The sequence below is a fragment of the Lissotriton vulgaris genome, unplaced genomic scaffold (genome assembly GCF_964263255.1).
Source record: "Lissotriton vulgaris unplaced genomic scaffold, aLisVul1.2 SCAFFOLD_1529, whole genome shotgun sequence".
Classification (NCBI taxonomy): domain Eukaryota; kingdom Metazoa; phylum Chordata; class Amphibia; order Caudata; family Salamandridae; genus Lissotriton; species Lissotriton vulgaris.
The window spans coordinates 445,428-465,299 of NW_028246401.1; the positions used below are offsets into that span (position 1 = coordinate 445,428).

Sequence of the window (19,872 nt, forward strand, 5' to 3'; positions counted from 1 at the left end):
ACAAGGCTTGCATTACCCACTTGCATTTCGTCTTTGTGGATTATCAGCCTGTTCTTTAGCTTTCCAAACAACAATTTTAATTCTACTTTCAAGTTTCTCTCTCTGAGGCTCTGTACTTCCACATACGCAGCAATAAACATTCTGGAGTCCTAAATGAGATTCAATGTCCTTCACTGGTTCTCTTCTTCCCTTTCCAACCATCACCAGTTTGTTCATATGGGCACCACCAGGTCCCAAAAGATCCTGCTTACCTGCGGAGTCTCCCAAGACTCCATTATGTTTCTTCATCTTCAAATTCTACATGGAGTCACTTGGTGCTCTAATTACAGATAACAGCCTCAAGAATCAACAATAAGAAGATGATACACAACTTGAAAATCTCCTCTGCTTCAGTCTTTCAAAGCCTCAAAAACTGCCTGCACATCGTACAGACCTGGATGTACAGCACCTACCTGAAGCTCAACAGCAACAAAGAAATAATCCCTATTTTTTTGCCAACCACAAACAACAAGAATCAGTACAAACTGGACTCAATGACATGAACCGCGAAGGTGTCAAATTCCAAATTACACTGAGTGGAAAGTCATTTAGATTCATCATGGACACTGACCTCACCCCTCAAGGAACACACTGTCAAAAAACACACAAACAGCCTGGTACAAGCGCTCTTGTAAAGAAAGTGCAACCGTTTCTTCCAGAAAAAAACTGCAGAACTGCTGTTCAATCCCTCAAACTCTTGCATCTAGATGGTAGTAATGCCTTGCCGCACGGTTTCTTAGAACCACATTGGCACCCCTTAAGTGAGTTCTACATGCCGCAGCATCTCTCATCCAGGGCCTGAAGAAATATGATGAAGTCACCCCCTCCTGATGAAACTCCAGTGGCTCCTCTTGCTGGCCTGCATCATCTTCCAAACCAGCTGCACCATTTACATTACAGGTCAGCTTTTAAGGTATCCTGCCTCACAAAGCCCAGCACTGCACTAGTCCTGCATTCTTGCAATCTTTAATTACCCCTCATCGCCCGTCACGCAACCTCCGTTCTGCTTACCTCCACATGCTTGTTGCTCCCAAAGTCAAAACCAAGAAGTACGGCGGCCGCCGCTTCTCTCATCTGGCCCCTAGCCTTTGGAATTCCCTCCCTTTTTCCATCAAGTCAAGCACCTCCCTTTCTATTTTCAGAAAACTGCTTAAGACATTTCTCTTCCCCTCCCTAGGCTAATCTGGTCAGTGTCAACTCTTCATTTTCCATCCTGTTATAAAGAGCGCCAGGAAACCTTTGGTGACAGTGCGCGTTACAAGAGTCATTTAACATAACATAACATAACATTGCCATCACAACCAGCAACCCTGCTTATCTGGCAGACCAGCTCACCAGCTTTGGTGGTTCTTGTCACATCTAGATCAAGACCACCAGACTGAGAGGTGCAAAAAAGAAAAGATAAGGCAGCAGGTGTTTTCCCATCTATGCACCTGGAAACTGGAACAACGTCCCAACATCTTTCAGCACGGTTTCAACATTGAGCTAATTTCAGAAAGAGTTCAAGATTCACTTCTTTAAATAACACCATATCACCATGAAATAATAGTTCATAACACAGCTACCTCTCTTATCAAGTGTTGACTTAATTGATGTCTTTGACCTTGAAGAATGCTCTGCTGTCTTATGGCTAGTTTTGTGCTAAGGCAGTACCAAATACATACATGCATAATCTATTAGGAGAGCTCTTGAACCAATAGCCGATATGGCAACTCAAAAGCAACACACCGAGCCTCACTAGTGGGAAATTAGCAATAAATAAAACACTTCACATCACATTAAGAGACAGTTTTAAGACAAGTCACTTTTCCTTGCAACTTACCCCAATTGTGGATGCCATGTAATCAGCACACATTTCAGCAAAATCTCGGCCCAGCACTCCATAATAAAGACCGTAAAAGACCAATGAAATGCCGAAATCCATTGCATCTTCAGGCTTTATTCTGAAATTGAGGCAGCGATTGTAAGCGAATCAAAAAAATACTGGGTGATAACAAAGCAATCTGTTAAAAAATAGAACATCAAGTTATAAATGATTTATGAGGCTTATCCAACCCACTCTTCTAACATGATCTGTATAGACAATTACTATTACCCACTTTAAATGTCATTTGTTGACCTCACAAGAATGAAAGGCTGAGTAAGTCCACTCAGGCTTTGAAGTTCGTACCTGCAATTCACGGCGAGATCTCCGATGCAAGAGTTTTACTTCTGGGTATAGCTTACTGGCGTTTTAGTGGAGTAATGACTTAAGGAGGATATGAAAAGGGGCGTGGCACGGTACCATAAAAGGGTGACTCAGATCAACAACACTTTTAATCCTGCAATAATCTTTGACTTGGACCTTGATTACGAGATTGGTGGTAAAAACTATCAGTCTTAAACATAAGGTAAATATCCATAGCACAGGGTTCAGTAAATACATGCTAAAGAACACGGATTATGAATTTTTATCATGCACCACAGATGTTATTTAGCCCATTAATAGGACTTTTTAATAGGAGGACTCAGGCTCACCTTCATTTACTCTTACTCCGCACTGCACCGGGGTCACGGGGGCAGGCACCGGTCAATTGGGAGCTGGTGGCACTGCGGGGCTCGGTGGGGCGGACTGGTGGCGGCCATCTTTGGAGGAGCAGGTTAATGCTCTAGTGGCTGCAGGCAGCGTCGGACACGACGCGCGAAAGCGCTCAAAAGCGGAGGACATGATCAGGTCTGGTTAGACCTTCAGGCTAGTGGTTGCTCTTGAGGTGGAAAGCCGGGAGCTAGGTTTGAGCTGCTCGTATTTAAAAACTTGTGTGATCATTTTACATTGTTTTAATAAAACTTATCGTGACTGTATGAATTTTCCTTTTTAAAATACTCGTGCTATCCCCTCCTCCTGCACTTTTTAATAGGAGGGCTCAGGCTCACCTTCATTTACTCTTACTCCGCACAGCACCGGGGTCACGGGGGGCAGGCACTGGTCAATTGGGAGCTGGTGGCAATGCGGGGCTCGGTGGGGCTGACTGGTGGCGGCCATCTTTGGAGGAGCAGGTTGATGCTCTAGTGGCTGCAGGCAGCGTCCGACACGACGCGCGAAAGCGCTTAAAAAGAGACTGTCCTTCTACGCGTAGCGTACGTAGCAGCGGACGCGCCTTTCCGCGCCTAAGGAAAGCCCGTCTGTGCCCGTCCGTGCCAGGCCGGGCTAGGACGGGGCCGAGGGCTTTAATGATGGGATCAGCATCTAAGGATCTGATAAGCTACAGTGGGAAACGGTTGTGGGAGCTTAGAGGAAGCACTCATTGGCTGCCCTACCACGAGACTGTTAGAGGAGGTAAGGATTCCTTGCTCTATCTGTAAAGATATAGGGCCATGTCCTAGTAAAATTATACCTTACTCTTTTGCTCTGTTAAACTGCCGTTCTCTGCCTAGGCACGGGGCTGAAATCCGCCTCCTTTTGGAGGAGCAATATCTAGACGTTCTATTCCTGACTGAGACCTGGCTCACAGACACATCTGGTCCGGATATTGTTCAGGCTCTTCCGCCTAGCTATTCCATCTGCAGGCAGGACCGACAAACAGGACGAGGAGGAGTGGCTATTATTTTTAAAAACTCCTTTGTCTGTCGTACCTCTGAGAGTCCTCACGTAAATTGTGAGAGTTTAGGCTTCTCCATTTTCTTCTCTTTTTTTATTTTTATTGAGATGGATCAGAATATCAAAAAAGAAAACATACACAATTACAGATATCAGCTGGATACAAACATGACAAAATTCAGACATAAGAATTAAAACAAATATACAGATATAGATAGTTCTTATACGACTTCCAACGGTTGGCAAAAATCCAAATAGCTTAGAAATAAATTAACATTGTAGGAAGACATTACCTTGCAATACATTAAAGGTAATGCAGGGACTCTTCAAATTAATCATCTTATTTTTCTCCAATTACAAGAGGAGCCCATATCTTTTTACCATACTCTTTCCTCTTTTTACCCTTAAAACTATATAGACATTCCTCAATATTATGGGTCCCAGGCAGTCTCGTAAGCCACATCTGGAATGTGGGAGCTATCGGATCTTTCCAGGCCGCCGCAATTAAAATTCTAAAAACAGCGACACACAGAAAAATAAAAGCTTCGGCTTCCTGTTCAACTCTAAGGTTTTCATCCCTGCCAATCAAAACAGTAGTTGGGGATAGAGGGATTTGACACTCTAGCAGCCCCGATAAAAACTTCTCCATTTCTGTTAAAACATTTTTAAAATTCTGGCAAGAATAAAACATATGTATTAGATCTGCCGGGCCTTGGTGTCAGGACTATGCCGACCCCCATTAAGAGACCTCTGTCAGTCCCAGCAGCAAGGGGAAGATTTCCTGTTTGGAGGCTGTTTCCACTTTGGGGTTCCCTGCAGAAATTAGCTCATGACCACGGTCGGTCGGAGGTGTAGTACGCCTCCGGCTTGTGCCGCCATTTCGATGCGGTTAGCGTTCTAGCCTTTTTCAGCAGTTCGCCATTTCCTAATTCCGCACGTTCTATGTGGTGCACTTCAACTGTCCCTTTCCAGCAGTTAGACGCCCTGAGTTTGGCTCCTGTTAATTCACCGCGTTCTTTCATAGTTTCCCTCATTTTCCAGTCAGCTTTCACAGAGACTCAGTTCCGGAACCTTGGAGCGTGTTTACGTTCCGTTCCCGTGGATTCCTGCATTCCGGGCTGTGTGCCCCCTTCCTCGCCGCGGCCTGTGTCTGGCTGTGCGGACTCTTTCTGTCAAGCGCTCCTCGTCTGGGTTTCGTTCCAGTAGGCAAGTACCTCCCGCATTACTCAGAATTGCGGTAAGAACATTTCATTCTCCAGACTTGCTGGTACTATCGTTGCCCAGTGCCTGTTGGTCCAGTCATCTGCTTAGAACGTTCCAGTGAATAGAATTCCGAACTGTTCAGAACTATCTCGATCCAGTTTGTGACAAGACTTTGAGTGTTTCACTCTGTTCCCGAAGTTCGACAAGTAAATGAGAGTATATATTATATGCATATGGTAATACTGTTGTCTACCACCTCTACACTTCGCATCATCCTTTCTACCACTCTACACAAGCAACAAGAGTTCCAACCCTCATATGACTTATTGGGACTCAGTAAGAGAGAAGCTAACTCCACACGATAACCAGGTATGATTGAGGAGAGTCGAGAGTGAGAGAGTGTGTCGCCCATGATTTATTAGAACGTTAGTAATGTTCTGCTCCCTGTTGCAGGTGTTCCCCAGCCACTCCTTCCAGAGGTAGTTACGAAGACACCAGTGTGGAAGACTCTCTTTGTTGTTTGTTATCCACTTCCCCTTTCCCTTCCATTCCTGGGCTTGGAGCAATCCGGGTGCAGGGGTGTTTGGGAATTCGGAAATTAGCATCGTCGAAGATAGCCGCTCGCTCCCACGGAGATCTGGATATTTCAGGTACTGCTTCTGACACTTGGTTACACCTTGGACATCTATCTGTATCCCTTTTACCCCATTGAAACAGCTTAGCGGGGGTTCTCCATTTTCTTCTCTCCTACCTGTACCTTCTCTGGTATTCTTGTCTATAGGCCTCCGGGCGACCATTACGGTTTCTGTAATAACCTTTTGGACAAGATTACTTTCCCCATTAGTGGTGCCTCCAACTTTTCCATCCTAGGCTACCTCAATATTCACCTTGATGAAGTCGAGGCACCTGCAACTCAGTGTCTGCTGGATACCCTGCGGGTAGTACAACTTCAGCAAATTGTTTCTGGCTCGACGCATATAGGAGGTCATTTATTGGATCATTTTTTTACCAATCTTGATAGTGTCATCTGCAACGTGCCCACTTTTGTCCCTTGGTCTGACCATGTACTGCTCCTATTTGTCTGGTCACCCCTGGAGGATACCCATACAGTGAGCCTCTCAAAAAAACGTACTCGAACCTGGTCTAAGCTATCAGTGGAGGAGTGGAAATTGGCTTTGAGGAGGTCTGTCCCGCCTCTTCCCGATGATCCCATCCTTGCTAATGAGGCGTTAAATAATTGGTTGGAGTCTACATTAGACTCTATGCTTCCCAAGAAAGAGGTCCGTCATCGGACGGGCCCCAAGAAAAAACCTTGGTATTCAGGGGAACTTAAGCAAGTTAAACAGTGTAAACGGGCAGAGAGGAAATGGAGGAAAGACTTACCTCCTCTCGCCAAAGAGGAATATAAATCCGTGCTCAGACTGTATAAAAACCAATTGAAAAACGCTCAATCTGCGTACTTCCAAGATAAAATCTCGGAAGCATCCAATAGGCCTAGGGACCCCTCCCCAGGTTATTGTGACTGCATTCGATTCCCTGAAACGTTGCGAAGACCTGGCAGCCTTTTTTGCCGCTAAGGTAACTAACATCTATGCTGGCTTTGTACCATCTGCTCAGCTCCCCAGTAACAAGGAGGACGTGCTGACGTCCGAGGAGTTTACTCCTGAGGCTGCAGGATGTCTCGATGCGTTCCCGCTGCTGGACCTGGCTACTGCTGAACGACTCCTTAGCAATTTAAAATCGGGATCCCCTTTGGATATTGCCCCGCCTTCTGCCCTCAAACAGGTATCTGGGACGGTCTGTCCTGCCATAATGCATGTCATCAATGCATCCTTGGAGTCGGGAGTAGTGCCCCCCCCACCTGGAAGTTGGCGAAAATTAAGGCCCTTTTGAAAAAATCTAATTTGGACCCTGAAGACCTGGCCAACTACAGGCCGATTTCATTGCTACCTGGATTCAGTAAAATTGCTGAAAAGCATGTTAATCGTGTACTCTCCTCGTTTATAGAGACTACAGGAGCCCTTCATCCTTCCCAGACGGGATTTAGAGCCAAACAGGGGACCGAGACTGCATTGGTGGCAGTGGTGGAGGCGTCCAGGAGTATTGTGGATGCCGGAGGCTGCGCGGCAGTGGTCCTTTTAGACCTCAGCGCAGCCTTCGACGCGGTTAATCATCCCCTCCTGCTTCATCGTCTCCGCCTTGCTGGAGTTGCTGGAAGGGCCCTTAAATGGCTCCAGTCTTTTGTCAGAGAGATTTTTCTCTGTTTTTGAGGAGGAGGCGTCATCTAGCCAGCTCCAACTGCATCACGGCGTTCCCCTGGGATCCTCTCTCAGTCCGACCATGTTTAACGTCTACATGAGACCACTGGCTGAGGTGGTACTTCCCTGGGAAATTCAGCTTGTCACTTACGCTGATGATACTTAGTTGGTCGTGTCCCTAGTAAGGGACGACGCCATAGGCCGAGGGATCAACTATCTGACCCCCTGCCTTACTAAAGTGCTGGAGTGGATGACCTCCTCCTTCTTAAAATTAAATGGGTCCAAAACAGACATCATGCTCCTGGGTTATAAAGCTCCCATTAACCTGGACCCTTGGTGGCCGAATTGTCTGCCCCCCCTCCCCACTCCCCCCTCTCCCCCACTCCCCCCTCCCCCCCCCCCTCCCCCCCCCCCCTCCCCCCCAAGAACCAGATAAAGAGTCTGGGGGTATGGCTTGACTCCTCCTTGGGATTTGAAGTACAAGCAAAGAAGGTGGCGGCGACCTGCTACGGACTGATTAGGGTCCTCAGGAAGGTCCTTATTCTTCTTCCGTTTGAGGCCAGACGTATGCTAGTTCAGTCGTTGATTCTCTTGCGGCTGGACTATGCAAATGCTGTCTATTTTGGGGCCCCAGCTGCATCCATTCATACATTGCAAGTGGTGCAGAACTGCGCAGCTCTGCTGCTTATGAATGTACCCAGACGCAGCTTGGCGAGGGCTGCATTGCGACAATTGCATTGGCTGCCGATTCATGAAAGAATCACGTTTAAAATCTAGTGCATGGCACACAAGTCGATATGGAACGATGGCCCCAAGATTCTTCTTCCCCTGTTCCGTTTACATCAATCTCTCAGATCCCTTAGGTCCAATCAGCGTAATCTGCTGGTTGTACCGAGGGTGAAGCGAGCCCGAATGGGTGGTCGCCAGCTCTCTTTCCTAGCAGCCAAATGCTGGAACAACCTCCCTGACTTCAGGTTTGAGAGTAACCATCTCACCTTCAGGAAGCGATTAAAGACACTTCTGTTTCAGTGAATGTCTCGCTCAGCCCCGTGGTCTAACAGCGCTGGGATGCCCTAGGGTAGCCATGCGCTATAGAAATGAGTATTCATTCATTCACTCATTCATTAAATAGTGAATTTTCTATTTAGCGCATGTGGTAAACCCTGCACCCCAAAAAATAGCACATGCACAAACCATCAGCAAGTGCCCATTTCCAGGCACTGGAAGTTCCTGGAGTGAGAACATTAATCACTAGAGAATAGAAACAGTCGACGCAACATGCAAAAGTAAACAAATAAATCCTTCCTGTGTGAGAAAGTGGAGGAATCAATTTTGTGTTGCCAAGTCACCTTGAAACGAAACAAACAGAATTCACTGCTATCCTTGGAGATCACTCAGTCTTCACAAGCAGAAACCTGCCAGACTTTTCCATCATGCACCCATGCAGAGAAAGGAAGCACACGTTTATGGATCCGAGCTGAAGGTCCTGGCTAAAGCGGTGGTAAGACACCATAACTGTCTAATGAGCCATGTCATGCTGAAGATGCCACAAAAAAATAATAATAATAAATGCTTGCGAAGGAGATAATGGGCAAACATTACTGAATCAACATATCCACATGATGTTAAAAACAGGTTCTAAGCTTTGAAATGCAAGTATATAATCGATTTGCCTCGCTTAAGCACTAAAGCATGGCAACTGACAGTAGCTTTCCATCTTAGCTATATCTCAAGCTGTGGGAAGAAAAAAATATGACCATCCTTAACATGTCTGGAATATAAGACATGAAAGATGGTCTCGAGGTCAGAGGAATCTAAAGTAAGAGACATGAGAGTAGTCATGGAAGTACATGTGGTCGTTAAATTGTTGACTTCGCTGAGAATCTTCATCATTGTGAACAGTGAAAGATGTAATTTGTTAGATATATTCACAATGATCCATGAATATGATGTAATTGAGGCTACAAATTCTCTAAAAAGGTACAGCGGATACGTATTGAGATTGAAGCAAACACAAGGAGATGATGGACGGAGCACTGAACCTTTTCATACACTCATCCCCAGGCACAGCTCTGGGTTGAACCCATCATCATTCTTTAGATCATTAGCCACCCCAGTTCAGACCCAGCCATATGCAAATCAGTCTTGACCCTGTTCCTAATGGGAACAGTCCAGCCCAAACTGCCAAGCCACGTCTTCCCTGGACGAGAAACAAGCATCCTGAGGCCAGGTTCGGGGTTACACCCCTCATCAGCCAGGTTAGCTTGAATTCAGTGGCAAAGCAAGCAAAGGACCCACATCTGTGCATACCCTAATAACTTAGGGCGAACAAAGCAAACACAAAGAGATGATAGACGGAGCACTGAAACTTTTCAGAAACTCACCCCGTCACAGATCTAGGTTGAATCCATCATCGTTCTTTAGCACACTTCGCCACCCCAGTTCAGACCCAGCCATATGTAAATCACTTTTGACATATTGAGATTGTACATAATGCATTCTCATCTTGAAGATGAAGAGTTGATGGTCTGCCCAGTACCTAAGGGTGACGTGTTACAACAGTATGAACAATGTTGCTCCTTATCACGAGCATGACATTGTGGTTATGTCCAAAGCACCTAACGCACCAGTTCAGTCTACACACAGATCCACACCGCACAGCATTTGCACATAAATAATATGCTTCGTTTTATGGTTTCAACACATTATCTGAGGCCACCAGACATACATGACAACAGTTATTTGACCGTAGGATGTCAGGTAATCCTGCTGTAGCACGGATGTTTGCTTTGCTGGCATATGCTTTGTAGGTGTCCAAGGGGCATGGTATATGCATCTCATTCACTTTCTGCAAAACCTCCATCACTTATCCGAGTATTTTTCTAAAAGTTGAATGAGAAAAGTCATGCACCAATACTACTGTCTGCTGTATGCTGCTGTTGCAAAGAATTCTAGTGCTGCTAGCATTTTCAGGAAGGAGGGGGGACAGCAGTGGAGCCCTATGTTGGGCTCCAGGGTATCCGAAATTACGAAAATATGGTTTGTATGGTGCCCACATTGAGCCTGTGTATCCTCTGGATTACAGGCAGACTCATTTTAATGAGTTTCAGCCCCCCTGTGTCAATCCTGGCTCTCTTGCTCTGCTGTGCCATTTAAAGGCATCGGTTGGGGGCCTGGTTTCCACCATTATGCTCCATTGTTTGTTGTAGCAGAACATGGATCTGGAATAGCAGAATATTGTGGCCTATCAGTGCTGCATCTACAGTGGTTTACCATGGAATGGATAAGTAAAATGTGAATTGCTGCAATTAACCTGCAAGAGCTTCACCTGTCCATGGCTGTTTACATAGGTCTGAGCCTGTAAGCAGGTGCGCGTGCTATTTTACCTTTTTAGCTCAGTGTGCGTACTGTGTTTTTGCATTGTGCATGTCTTACTTGTGTATTCCTTAACAGCTTTACTGTCATTCCTTACACTTCCATAAATTTTTACCGGCTGCTTTTGTAGTATTTTAAGGTTAAATCTTCCACTGTTTATGACCTTGCATACTTGTAATTGGGTGAAATTTAAAACAGATTTTTTTTAGGGACGTGGGGGAAATCACAAGAGGTAAACAGCACAAAGTGATCCCACTCAATATGGCATGCCATGTTTTCAGGTGCCACAAACAAGTTTATCTATTGAATGCCTTGTGGTTCAAAGAAGGATTTGGTGACACATGCATGCAGATTTTACTCGTCATTCCAAGAGCTCGTAGTCTACAGTGTTAATTATTGTTTTCTAGTATCTGGGATGCCAACAAGGTAACCTTTGCTTCAGCTCTAATTGCCTTATAGTTGGAGCTTGCATGGAGAGAGGGTCTAGTTTTGTTCACGATACAGTACATTGCAGTTATATTGCTTCTTTGCATCTATGCAGGTTAAAAGGCAAAGAGGCCTTTACAGTAAGATGGATTGCCTCAAGTTCTAGCATATTTACATGTATATTCTTCTCAACTCATAACCAGGACCCATGGATTTTACCCCCTCCAACAGGCTCACAAGTGCTGTAGTTACAAATGGAGGGCACTGTTATCAGCACAGGTCAAACTTTTTTTCACTTTGAAGATTAATCTTTTTTTTTAAAAGAATTAGAGAAGGGTTTTCCTAATATACACTTGGCCCACTGAATGGTAAAGGCTGCTGTACCTGGAGGGATTTCTGTTTTTGCCAGGAAATATATTATGTATGTTCGCCTCCTGTAGAGGTTTGTCTATTACCTACTTGCTGCACATGTTGGGACACTTTGATGCAAATGAAACAGGTAACACTATTTGCTATTCTGTAGAGCTGGAGGAACCTGTTGTCTTGGATGCTATCCATTACCCACGTGCCTATGAGAATCTGTCTCCGCAACCGGAGGCATTTGGATATACTTAATCTCATCAGTATGTAGAAAAGAAGAAACAGGGAGGCAAACAATGTGAATTAAAGTGTTTTGCAAGTGCTGGAGGGCTGGATCTTCACAATAGAGCTATCTTCACCATTGGCATCTTGCTGATGCTGGAACTGAAGGGCTTGATCATTCTGAAAAGCCTGCTTTGGTTGCACCCATTAACTGTACAAAAGCTTAGAGGGTGGTAATTTCTTCTCAAAGAAAACAAATCACAATGTATTTACCTTTGTGTGGGTGGTTTCATCATCAGTTGCACGCTATAAAGTTTGTGACCTATAAAAGGGAAGTTCAAGAAAGCTTGTGCTGCACATCCAGATTCAACCCTGTTCGTTTGAGATATTAAATTGTTTATAGAGGGATAACATGGTCCACATCCCTGGCCACAATGTTCATTGTTTGTTAAGCCTATAGTACATTGTTTGAGCATCTTCTGTGAAGGTTTCAGGGCTTTGTTCCTCACTTTCCTGGGAATAGGTTAGATTAAGCTGTCCACTTAATCCCAAAGATAAGCATCTTGCTCTCAAAGTCAAAGCGCAAGTGTGCTATTTTTCTTACCAATTTGATCCACTCCCTTACTCTCCACATGAAGACTTGTATACACATATAGAAAGCTTTCAATTTGCTTCGGAAACTACCACCAAGTCTGCTGGAACTTGATCTCTCAAAAACAGAAACCGGTCATAAGCACATGTTTCCGTGCCATGGTAGGCTGAAACAGAAGTTGGCATGTTCAGTAGCTTTGCAGCCGTTCCAGTGCCTTCAGCAAACTAATTCACATAATTCAGTGTAGCTAACATGCAGAGACAGTGAATTTCACTGGGAAGAGGTAAAAGGGAAAGATCCTTCAAATCAGTCTACAATGATAAATCCAGTCCTATACATATGGAACATGCAGCGTGTAAAGGCACCCTGTGCTGCTCCTTCATAGGATCAGGGGACTCCTCACATGGGATCTCCTTGGTGAGGTGGCTCCGCACATGAATGCTTTCAAGGAGGAATAGAACTTTTAGAAAGGGATTGGCCTGGGCTAAAGAGTACAGCAGAATTTGGAGACGAAACCTTCAATTCCTACATCTATCACGTGGTACTGGAGGAGATGATATGCTAAGCACTAAAGGCATTGTTGATGATGGCCCTGAAAAAGATGGCAGCATCAAGGCACATAGAGTGAAGGACATTGATGGAATCCTAGATGCTGAATGGAACCGAGATGAAGCAGGACAAATTTGAGTCGATGAATAGATAAGTGTGTACAGTCAACACAATGATCTGTGCCTTTTCATGAAATGTTGTTATTGCTTCTTCTGAGTCATATGCCAAATGTAGGAGAACATCAATAGGTAAGAGCCCAACTGATAGTCTTACTTTACTTTGCATAGTACCTGATGGAATACTGATCCACTACCTATTGGTGCTAGTGTATGGACGAACTGCTGTCGTTCTTTAAGGTTAGAACAGATGTCCCAGAAACAGTGAGAGATACGGAGATAAACAGTTCTGGAATTAGGAAGACCTACTCCAGGCAGCATGACTCCAAGCTGGAGCTGGTGCAATGCTTACAATGGAAAAATTTTAGATCTGGTGTTTTAACTACCGATAGGAAAGTGGCCTCTTAATACGCAAAATGAATCTGTTACTTCTAATTTAAACCTTGATTAAAATCTCCACTAGAGAATGAAATTTTATAATGTTGTACTTGGTCACACATGTTTTTTATAGCAATTTCCAATGACGATTTTTTATTATGTACAAGTGTTTATGATTTTCTATACCCAACCAAAATAAAAAGAATTAAATTAGGATTGATAAAACGCCTTCCCTGAAATTTAGAAATTATTAGTAGACAATTTAATGGTAAACGGTCCAATAACACCAACCCTTTACAGTACAATCTCAGAAAAGATAATCTACAATGCCTGGACACGCGCTCTTATTTCATCATTTTTTCACGATTTTTACTCACCTGAATATTAAATTAAGGCCAAAAAGTGTGAACATGACTGCCACGTATCCTACAATGCCAGTGCCATAGCTGATCTTGTATAGAAGCAGAAACCACTTATACACGAGCCTGTAAGAAATAAGCAAATTCAATTAGAGAGTAAAAAGGTAGCAGCTTCAGACACAGATAAGAGAACATTGTACTTAGGAGTTAGCCAGCAATGACCAGGAACTAAGCAACAGAAACAACATATAACTTACCTTTAACAACAGTTTCTTAGCATTTCTATCTTTAAGAGATTGTCTGGCTTCTATAAGAAGGCAAAAAAATACTTTCTACATCACATAAATCATGACGACCAGTTTACTAACCACTTGTGATGACATCAGACACAGAAGAAAGAGAAAATAAATCTAGAGACACCCAGGTGCACTTGGCACCCTTCTGCATTTCTGTCCGAAGATTACCAGAAAGTGACAGGAAAAATGTAATGTTTTAAATCAATGCAAAATAGCAATTCTGAAGAAAAATGCTTTAATGACAATTCTGATTGGGGCGTGGCCAAGCAGCCTGGTCGACAGGACGTAAGCTTCTTCGGTTCCCGGCAGGCCGGCACAGAAATCCTGTATAATATCCTCCCCGGGGTCCTCGGACCGAGTATAAGGGGTCTACGAGTCCCGTGTGTCGTGATCCTGAGGTGAGGGGCGCTAGGCCCTCATGACGCAGCAAGCACACAATGAGGCAGACACCGACACAGTGGTAACAGATGGGTGAATGGGCCCAGAGCACGAGCGCTCGGCCCCTTTATTGGCCAGTGTCACATGACCTGTGACGCCTGGTGGTGGGTGGGTGTTAGGTGTGCAGTTACAGAAAGAACTGAGACACTAGACCGTGTCTTACGTTACTACATCCCTCCCAACCTTAGTTAAGCAAATTACCCTAACTAGAGTTCAACCTGCGGGGAAAAACATAACAGTTCAAACAAAACTTATGATTTACACGACGATTCCCACGTGGTGGTCTTTACTGCTGGTTCAGTTGATTGCTGGCAATGTCTTTTCTTTTGCCTTGGCAGACTTGCAGCTTGTAAGTGGGCTTTACAGTCTCTCTCGCTCTGTTTCACATCCTGTGAACGTGCAGAAGTATAAATATACATTGAGTCCCAAGTGTGTTACTTTTCGCTGGACCGTCCTGTTCAAAGTGCTTGGTTGAAACTGGTGTCTGTTCTTAACTGGACTTTCAGCTGCAGGTTATCCCTCTCACGGATACCCCTCTCTCGTGGGTGTCCCCTCTCACTGGACGACCCGGAGGCCTTTCTGCCAGGTTTCCACTGGACCGGTGTGCATGCCGCCTTGCCTCTTCAAACATGTTGAAGGTCGTCGCTACGGGTCATCTTCTCCGTGTCCGAGTTCCACCTGAAAGGGTGTTGTTGGCACTGGTTCAGTCGTGTGCGACCTTCGGTCTTCCAGGATCTTCAGCGTGAGCTTCAACAGTCCGTCTCTCGTGTGGGACCCGCTGCCACCGGTGTCCCTGAGGCCTCTGCCCCTGGATTTCCGCGGCCCTTTCGTCCGTTCCATCCCAGAGGTGGGTGTTGCCAACAGACTGGCGTGCTCTCTTCTGTCCTTCCATGGATGACTGTCGAGTTCGCATGTGGACGCTTCCTTCCAGTGGTGTTACTTGTAACTTGGTCGTGCGTGTGGACTGTTGTGCACCTCTCACGTTCTCCTCGGTGTTTCCCCTTTTGAGTGTCGTGGTGTCTTGGTTCACACTCCTCTTAGTTATCGTCCATTCTCTTTGTCGTCCTGTCGTCGTGCTTCTGACCTCTTTTCCTTTTCTTCTCTTCGGTGGTGGCAAACGTGCCACTCAGACCTCTTCTCCTTTCTCCTTCTTTGGTGACGTCATGCCACTCAGACTTCTTCTCCTTTCTCCATTTTCTTCGCAACGCGGTCTGGTCACCTTGCTGTTACATCTTCCTAACCAGACTTCTCCAGGCAGCGTGCACTCCACCTGCTTCCATCCGGTCCTGTCTTGGTTCACGGACACTGTCTTCTCTCGTCAGTTTGTGACTGGACCGGGCGTTGCGATCTTCTCTCTCTCTTTAGATGTTACATGTTGAATTGTGGTTGTCGAAGTTCGTTAGTCGCTGATCGTGGACTGTGTCTTGGTGTTTGAACTTCTTGGACCTCTGGCCGGTCCACTCTGCCGATGCTGGCAGGTTGCTTTCGGTCGTCCTGTCGGACTTTGCGCTACAACAGTTCCTGGGGGACCCGTTGTGGGTCAGCACTTGATGGGCGATCATCCTGCGGATTGGCCCCTGGGAGGCGCCATGGATCTGTCGCGGGTCGGCACTCAATGGGCGATCGTTCGCGAAGATTGTTCCGCGCGATGGCGCTGCATGCATTCTTCTTTCTGCTTGCGGTGGCTGTGCGTCGCCACGTGGCGCGTTGTTTGCGCACTTACTGTTCAGGGTTCTGGGACGCCTGTTGCAGGACGTTGGGTACTTGCTGCTTTGGCTGTCGTCAGGTACTTGATGCTTTGGACCATTGGCGGGAGTAGTTGATGCTGCGGTGAGCGCCTGTGGCCACCAGGCGTCGCTGCTCTCTCCGTCCTTTGATCGCGGCAGTCGTTTCCCCGGACGTTCTTCTGGTGCTTGGCAGTCGTTTCCTCCAGACGTCAGGGCTTGGATGCTTTGTGAGGCATTGGTGCCTTTTTCCCACGTCGCGTTGGAAGTGGCAGCCGCCGACTCCTTGCTGGTGTGGGTGGGTGTCATTTGCGCTGTTGCGCAGTTACCTGTTGCGTGAGGTTGGATGCTTGCTTGCTGCGGGAGTTTAGATGCTTTCCTTGGGGGCGCTACTCAGTCTGATGCCCCTTGATGCTGTTGACTGAGCTTGCGTTGTGCAATGCTTGTTTTGGTTCTTGTGGATGTAGGTGCGCTTTGACTTTGGCCACTGGGTGGCAGTGTTCACTGTGTCAGCAGCCTGCCTTGCTTGATACCTTCTTCGCTGATTGAGCACTCTATTGTCTGTGCTCTCTCGGTGCACGGGGGGGCTAGAGCTGCTGGTAGCAGGGAGCTGGGTTGCATTTGTGCATGTGTGTGTCTTTTGTCCCTTGCTGCAGTTCGTTGGGTGCTTTTGTCCTTAAGTCAGGTGCTGCATTATTTTGATTCTGGCACACAGCTGCTTGCTAGCTCGTGTCACTGTGTAATTGTTGCAGCTACAGTCTTTTATTGTGTGGGCGCGATTTCCTCCTTTGACCGCTAGATGGCAGTGTTGCCTGCACTCGTACTGTGCTTTCAGTTCCAGCCTCTTCCTTATGGCGAGGGGACCGCGCTGCCTGCTTGGGCGTCCCTGGGTCAACGGAATGGATAGCTGTTTGGGATGAGGCCGTCTTCGAGGCCCTCCCCAGAGCTGCAGAGATGTCCGGAGGTTCGTGGGAGCACTCGTGTGCAGCCGGACCTTGCAGGAGAACTTCCCCGGATTGCTGGGGTGAGTGCCTTTCACGCTGTTGGTGGGGGAGGGTCGCGCTGAGGAATTCACCTCCTTTCCTCGGGCTGGGTTGTGCGGGACACTTGCGCCGGAGGCTGCTCTCTCCTACCTCTGCGCCAATGGCAACTTCTCAGGGCACACGTAGGCAGTCTCCCGGGCCGGAGGACTTCACTTCTCTCCTTCACGGCGGCACGGGTTGGCGGCCGCTACTCTCTCCCTTCAGGCGGGGAGCGCGTCGCTCCGGTCACACTTCCTTGGGCGGGGAGTGCTTGAGGCAGGCCGCGGGTAGGCTCCGCCGGCTCTGCCTTTCCAATGCTGATTAGGCTCCGGTCTCCCGCCGCAGCAGCTTCACATTCCACACGCTGCGCGGCGGAGACCTGTCACGGACGTCGCAGGCCGCGGGTGAGCTCCGCTGGCGCTGCAGTCTTTCTTCGGTGGGGATGTCACCGGCAGGCCGCGGGTGGGCTCCGCTTGGTCTTGATCACGTCGCGAGGGGGGTCGGGAGGCGGTTAGCTACTCCGCTCCCTCCCCCTCGTTGTTGACGGGTGTTGCGGGTCCGGCCGCGCTTCCTCACGCAGCCATTAGTCTCTGTGCCCCGCCGCTTCCAGTCACACACGCGGCGGGGGCAGGGGACGACTCGGGCAGGCCGCGGTTGGGCTCCGCTGGTCCTGCTTATAATTGGGCATAGTTAATGAAAGTCACTTCGCCCCTGGGGCTCACCTTCGGCCGGTGGGCCTGTCGCTCTGTCGCGGTCGTGGCGAGTGGGCTCCGCCCGGCCGGTGCACCTCTCCGTGGGGTCACTGCTCCGCGGCCGTCTCAGGTGGGCACTGGGCAGTCCGCTCTTTCTTCCTGTAGGCTGGAGGTGCGAGGTGGGCTCTCAGTCACCTCAACCGGCATCCAGGCCCGGGGCAAGGCACACGCCCCGCGGGCCTCACTGCAGGCCGGCGCCGATCCTGTGGGGGAGGGGGGCGCGACGTCGCCTCTCAGCTCTCTCCTCTTCCCCCACGATGTTTTCATGTAGCTGTGGCACGCTGGGCACAGCTCCGCCTCGTCGCCATTGTCGTGATCCTGAGGTGAGGGGCGCTAGGCCCTCATGACGCAGCAAGCACACAATGAGGCAGACACCGACACAGTGGTAACAGATGGGTGAATGGGCCCAGAGCACGAGCGCTCGGCCCCTTTATTGGCCAGTGTCACATGACCTGTGACGCCTGGTGGTGGGTGGGTGTTAGGTGTGCAGTTACAGAAAGAACTGAGACACTAGACCGTGTCTTACGTTACTACACCGTGTATCTAGGGGCACATCCTGGCAAGAGCTTCAACTGTCTGCTGGACGGAGAGCGGAGGCGACAACCCGGGCTGGGTGGCGGCGGGGCCGGAATCATGTGAGGCCGGGGACTGCGGCCTACACTGGCGTGACAACAGTGGCCTGCGCTTTGAGCGGCCATAGACATCGGGGCCCCCGAGACGAGGGGAACATCGCCGCAGGAGAGGGGTCCACTGCCATCCCGGGCCCCAGCGTGGAGAGGATCGCCTGCGGCCCTGCCGGACCCCGCAGAGGGAGCCCGGCGTAATCACCGCAGGAGTTGAGGGAGCGACGCGCGCTGCTGGCGCTCCATGGACCTACGCCATCGGAGAAGCGATTCGGGTCGGGAGGCGCCCACTGCCATCGGGGGCCTCCCGTGTGAGCGGGAGCTTTGGGGCAGTGTCTGGGCCTGGCGGCGGACTCAGGCGGCGTGGGAGGTGGGGCCTGCATCGTGGCGATGAGGACGCTCCCGGCCCTCCTGCGCTGACCCCGAGGAGAGGTTGGCCGGCAGGGGAAGCACCCTCTGCCATCGGGGGCCTCCGGAGGACTGGGCAACCAACACGGACTGCTGGGGCCCACAGGTGATCATCTCTGCAGACGGCCGGGGCTGCGGCCTATGCTGCCGAGATCCGGGTGCCGGCCCCGGAAGGCTGGAGGGACGGCGAGGGGGGCACCTGCTGCCATCTGAAGTCTACTGGGAGGTCCGCTGGGCCCCCGACCAGTCGACACACCGCAAGACTGGACCCGACGTGACCGGTGGAGCAGGACAAGAGGCCGTCTCTGGAGAGCCATAGGACCGGAGCCGGGTTTTGGAGTGGGCACCGGTGAACATTTATGACAAGGGCCTGGTAGTGTGGTGAGGGTCAGCTCCTCGTGGAATAGGTAATTGGGACCCCTTGATCACACAGCTACCCTGTTGAGCGGCAGGGTAGAGACGGCAACGCCTGGGGCTGGCAAGTGGTCCTGGTCTGCCTGCAGCATTGACGCAGTCCCCACTCTCCTGCGGGGTCTGCCACGATTGTGCTGAGACTGGCCCCGGCTGAGCCTTGGACATAGTGGGCCGGGACAGAGGGAATTCCTTGCAAGGACTAAGACGCATAAGAATGACGCTGCGGTGAGTTGGTGCGGACGTTGTGGGGGGCTGCGGCGTCCGTCGTGAATCACCCACATTCACGCAGGCCTTGAGTGGGACTGCTTAGAGACTTCTTTGCTATCCAGATGCCAGGGGCGGCCCTTTTTGATACCTGCAATGCGTAAGGATAGGATGCCCTGTGCCTCGCAGCCAAACACCATGACGCAATACACCACTCAGCGACACCCCTCGCAGCGGATCACTTGCCAGTCGGGGCAGGACGATGGGGGTGAAGGTCCCGACGAACCCTCCCTGGCTGAGCTGCTGAAGGCGATCCAGGGGTCCCATTCCGCCCTGGAGCGACAAATTGAAACAGTGTCCATAGATGTGAATTTACTACGGGCAGATCTGCGAAAGGTGGCAGATAAGGTTTCCGTTGCGGAGGGGAATATCGTCCAGCTGCAGGGAGAGGTGGCGTCCCTCTCCCTGCTTACTGCCACGACGGGGGCACTGGAACGGAGGGCAGAAGACGCGGAAGGGAGGGCACGTCGCAGCAAC

The 19,872-nt window shown here is 48.9% G+C and overlaps 1 protein-coding gene across 1 annotated transcript in view; it reads right to left on the minus strand.

Moving 5' to 3' along the window:
* RNF121 (ring finger protein 121) overlaps positions 1-19,872 on the minus strand; it is a 119,600-nt gene that overhangs the window by 35,264 nt on the left and 64,464 nt on the right. The window contains exons 5-6 of the mRNA XM_086949372.1: positions 13,473-13,580; positions 1,862-1,982 (exon numbers count right to left, since the gene is read on the minus strand). Coding sequence (XP_086805498.1) covers positions 1,862-1,982; positions 13,473-13,580 — 229 coding nt within the window. The remainder of the gene's footprint in view (positions 1-1,861; positions 1,983-13,472; positions 13,581-19,872) is intronic.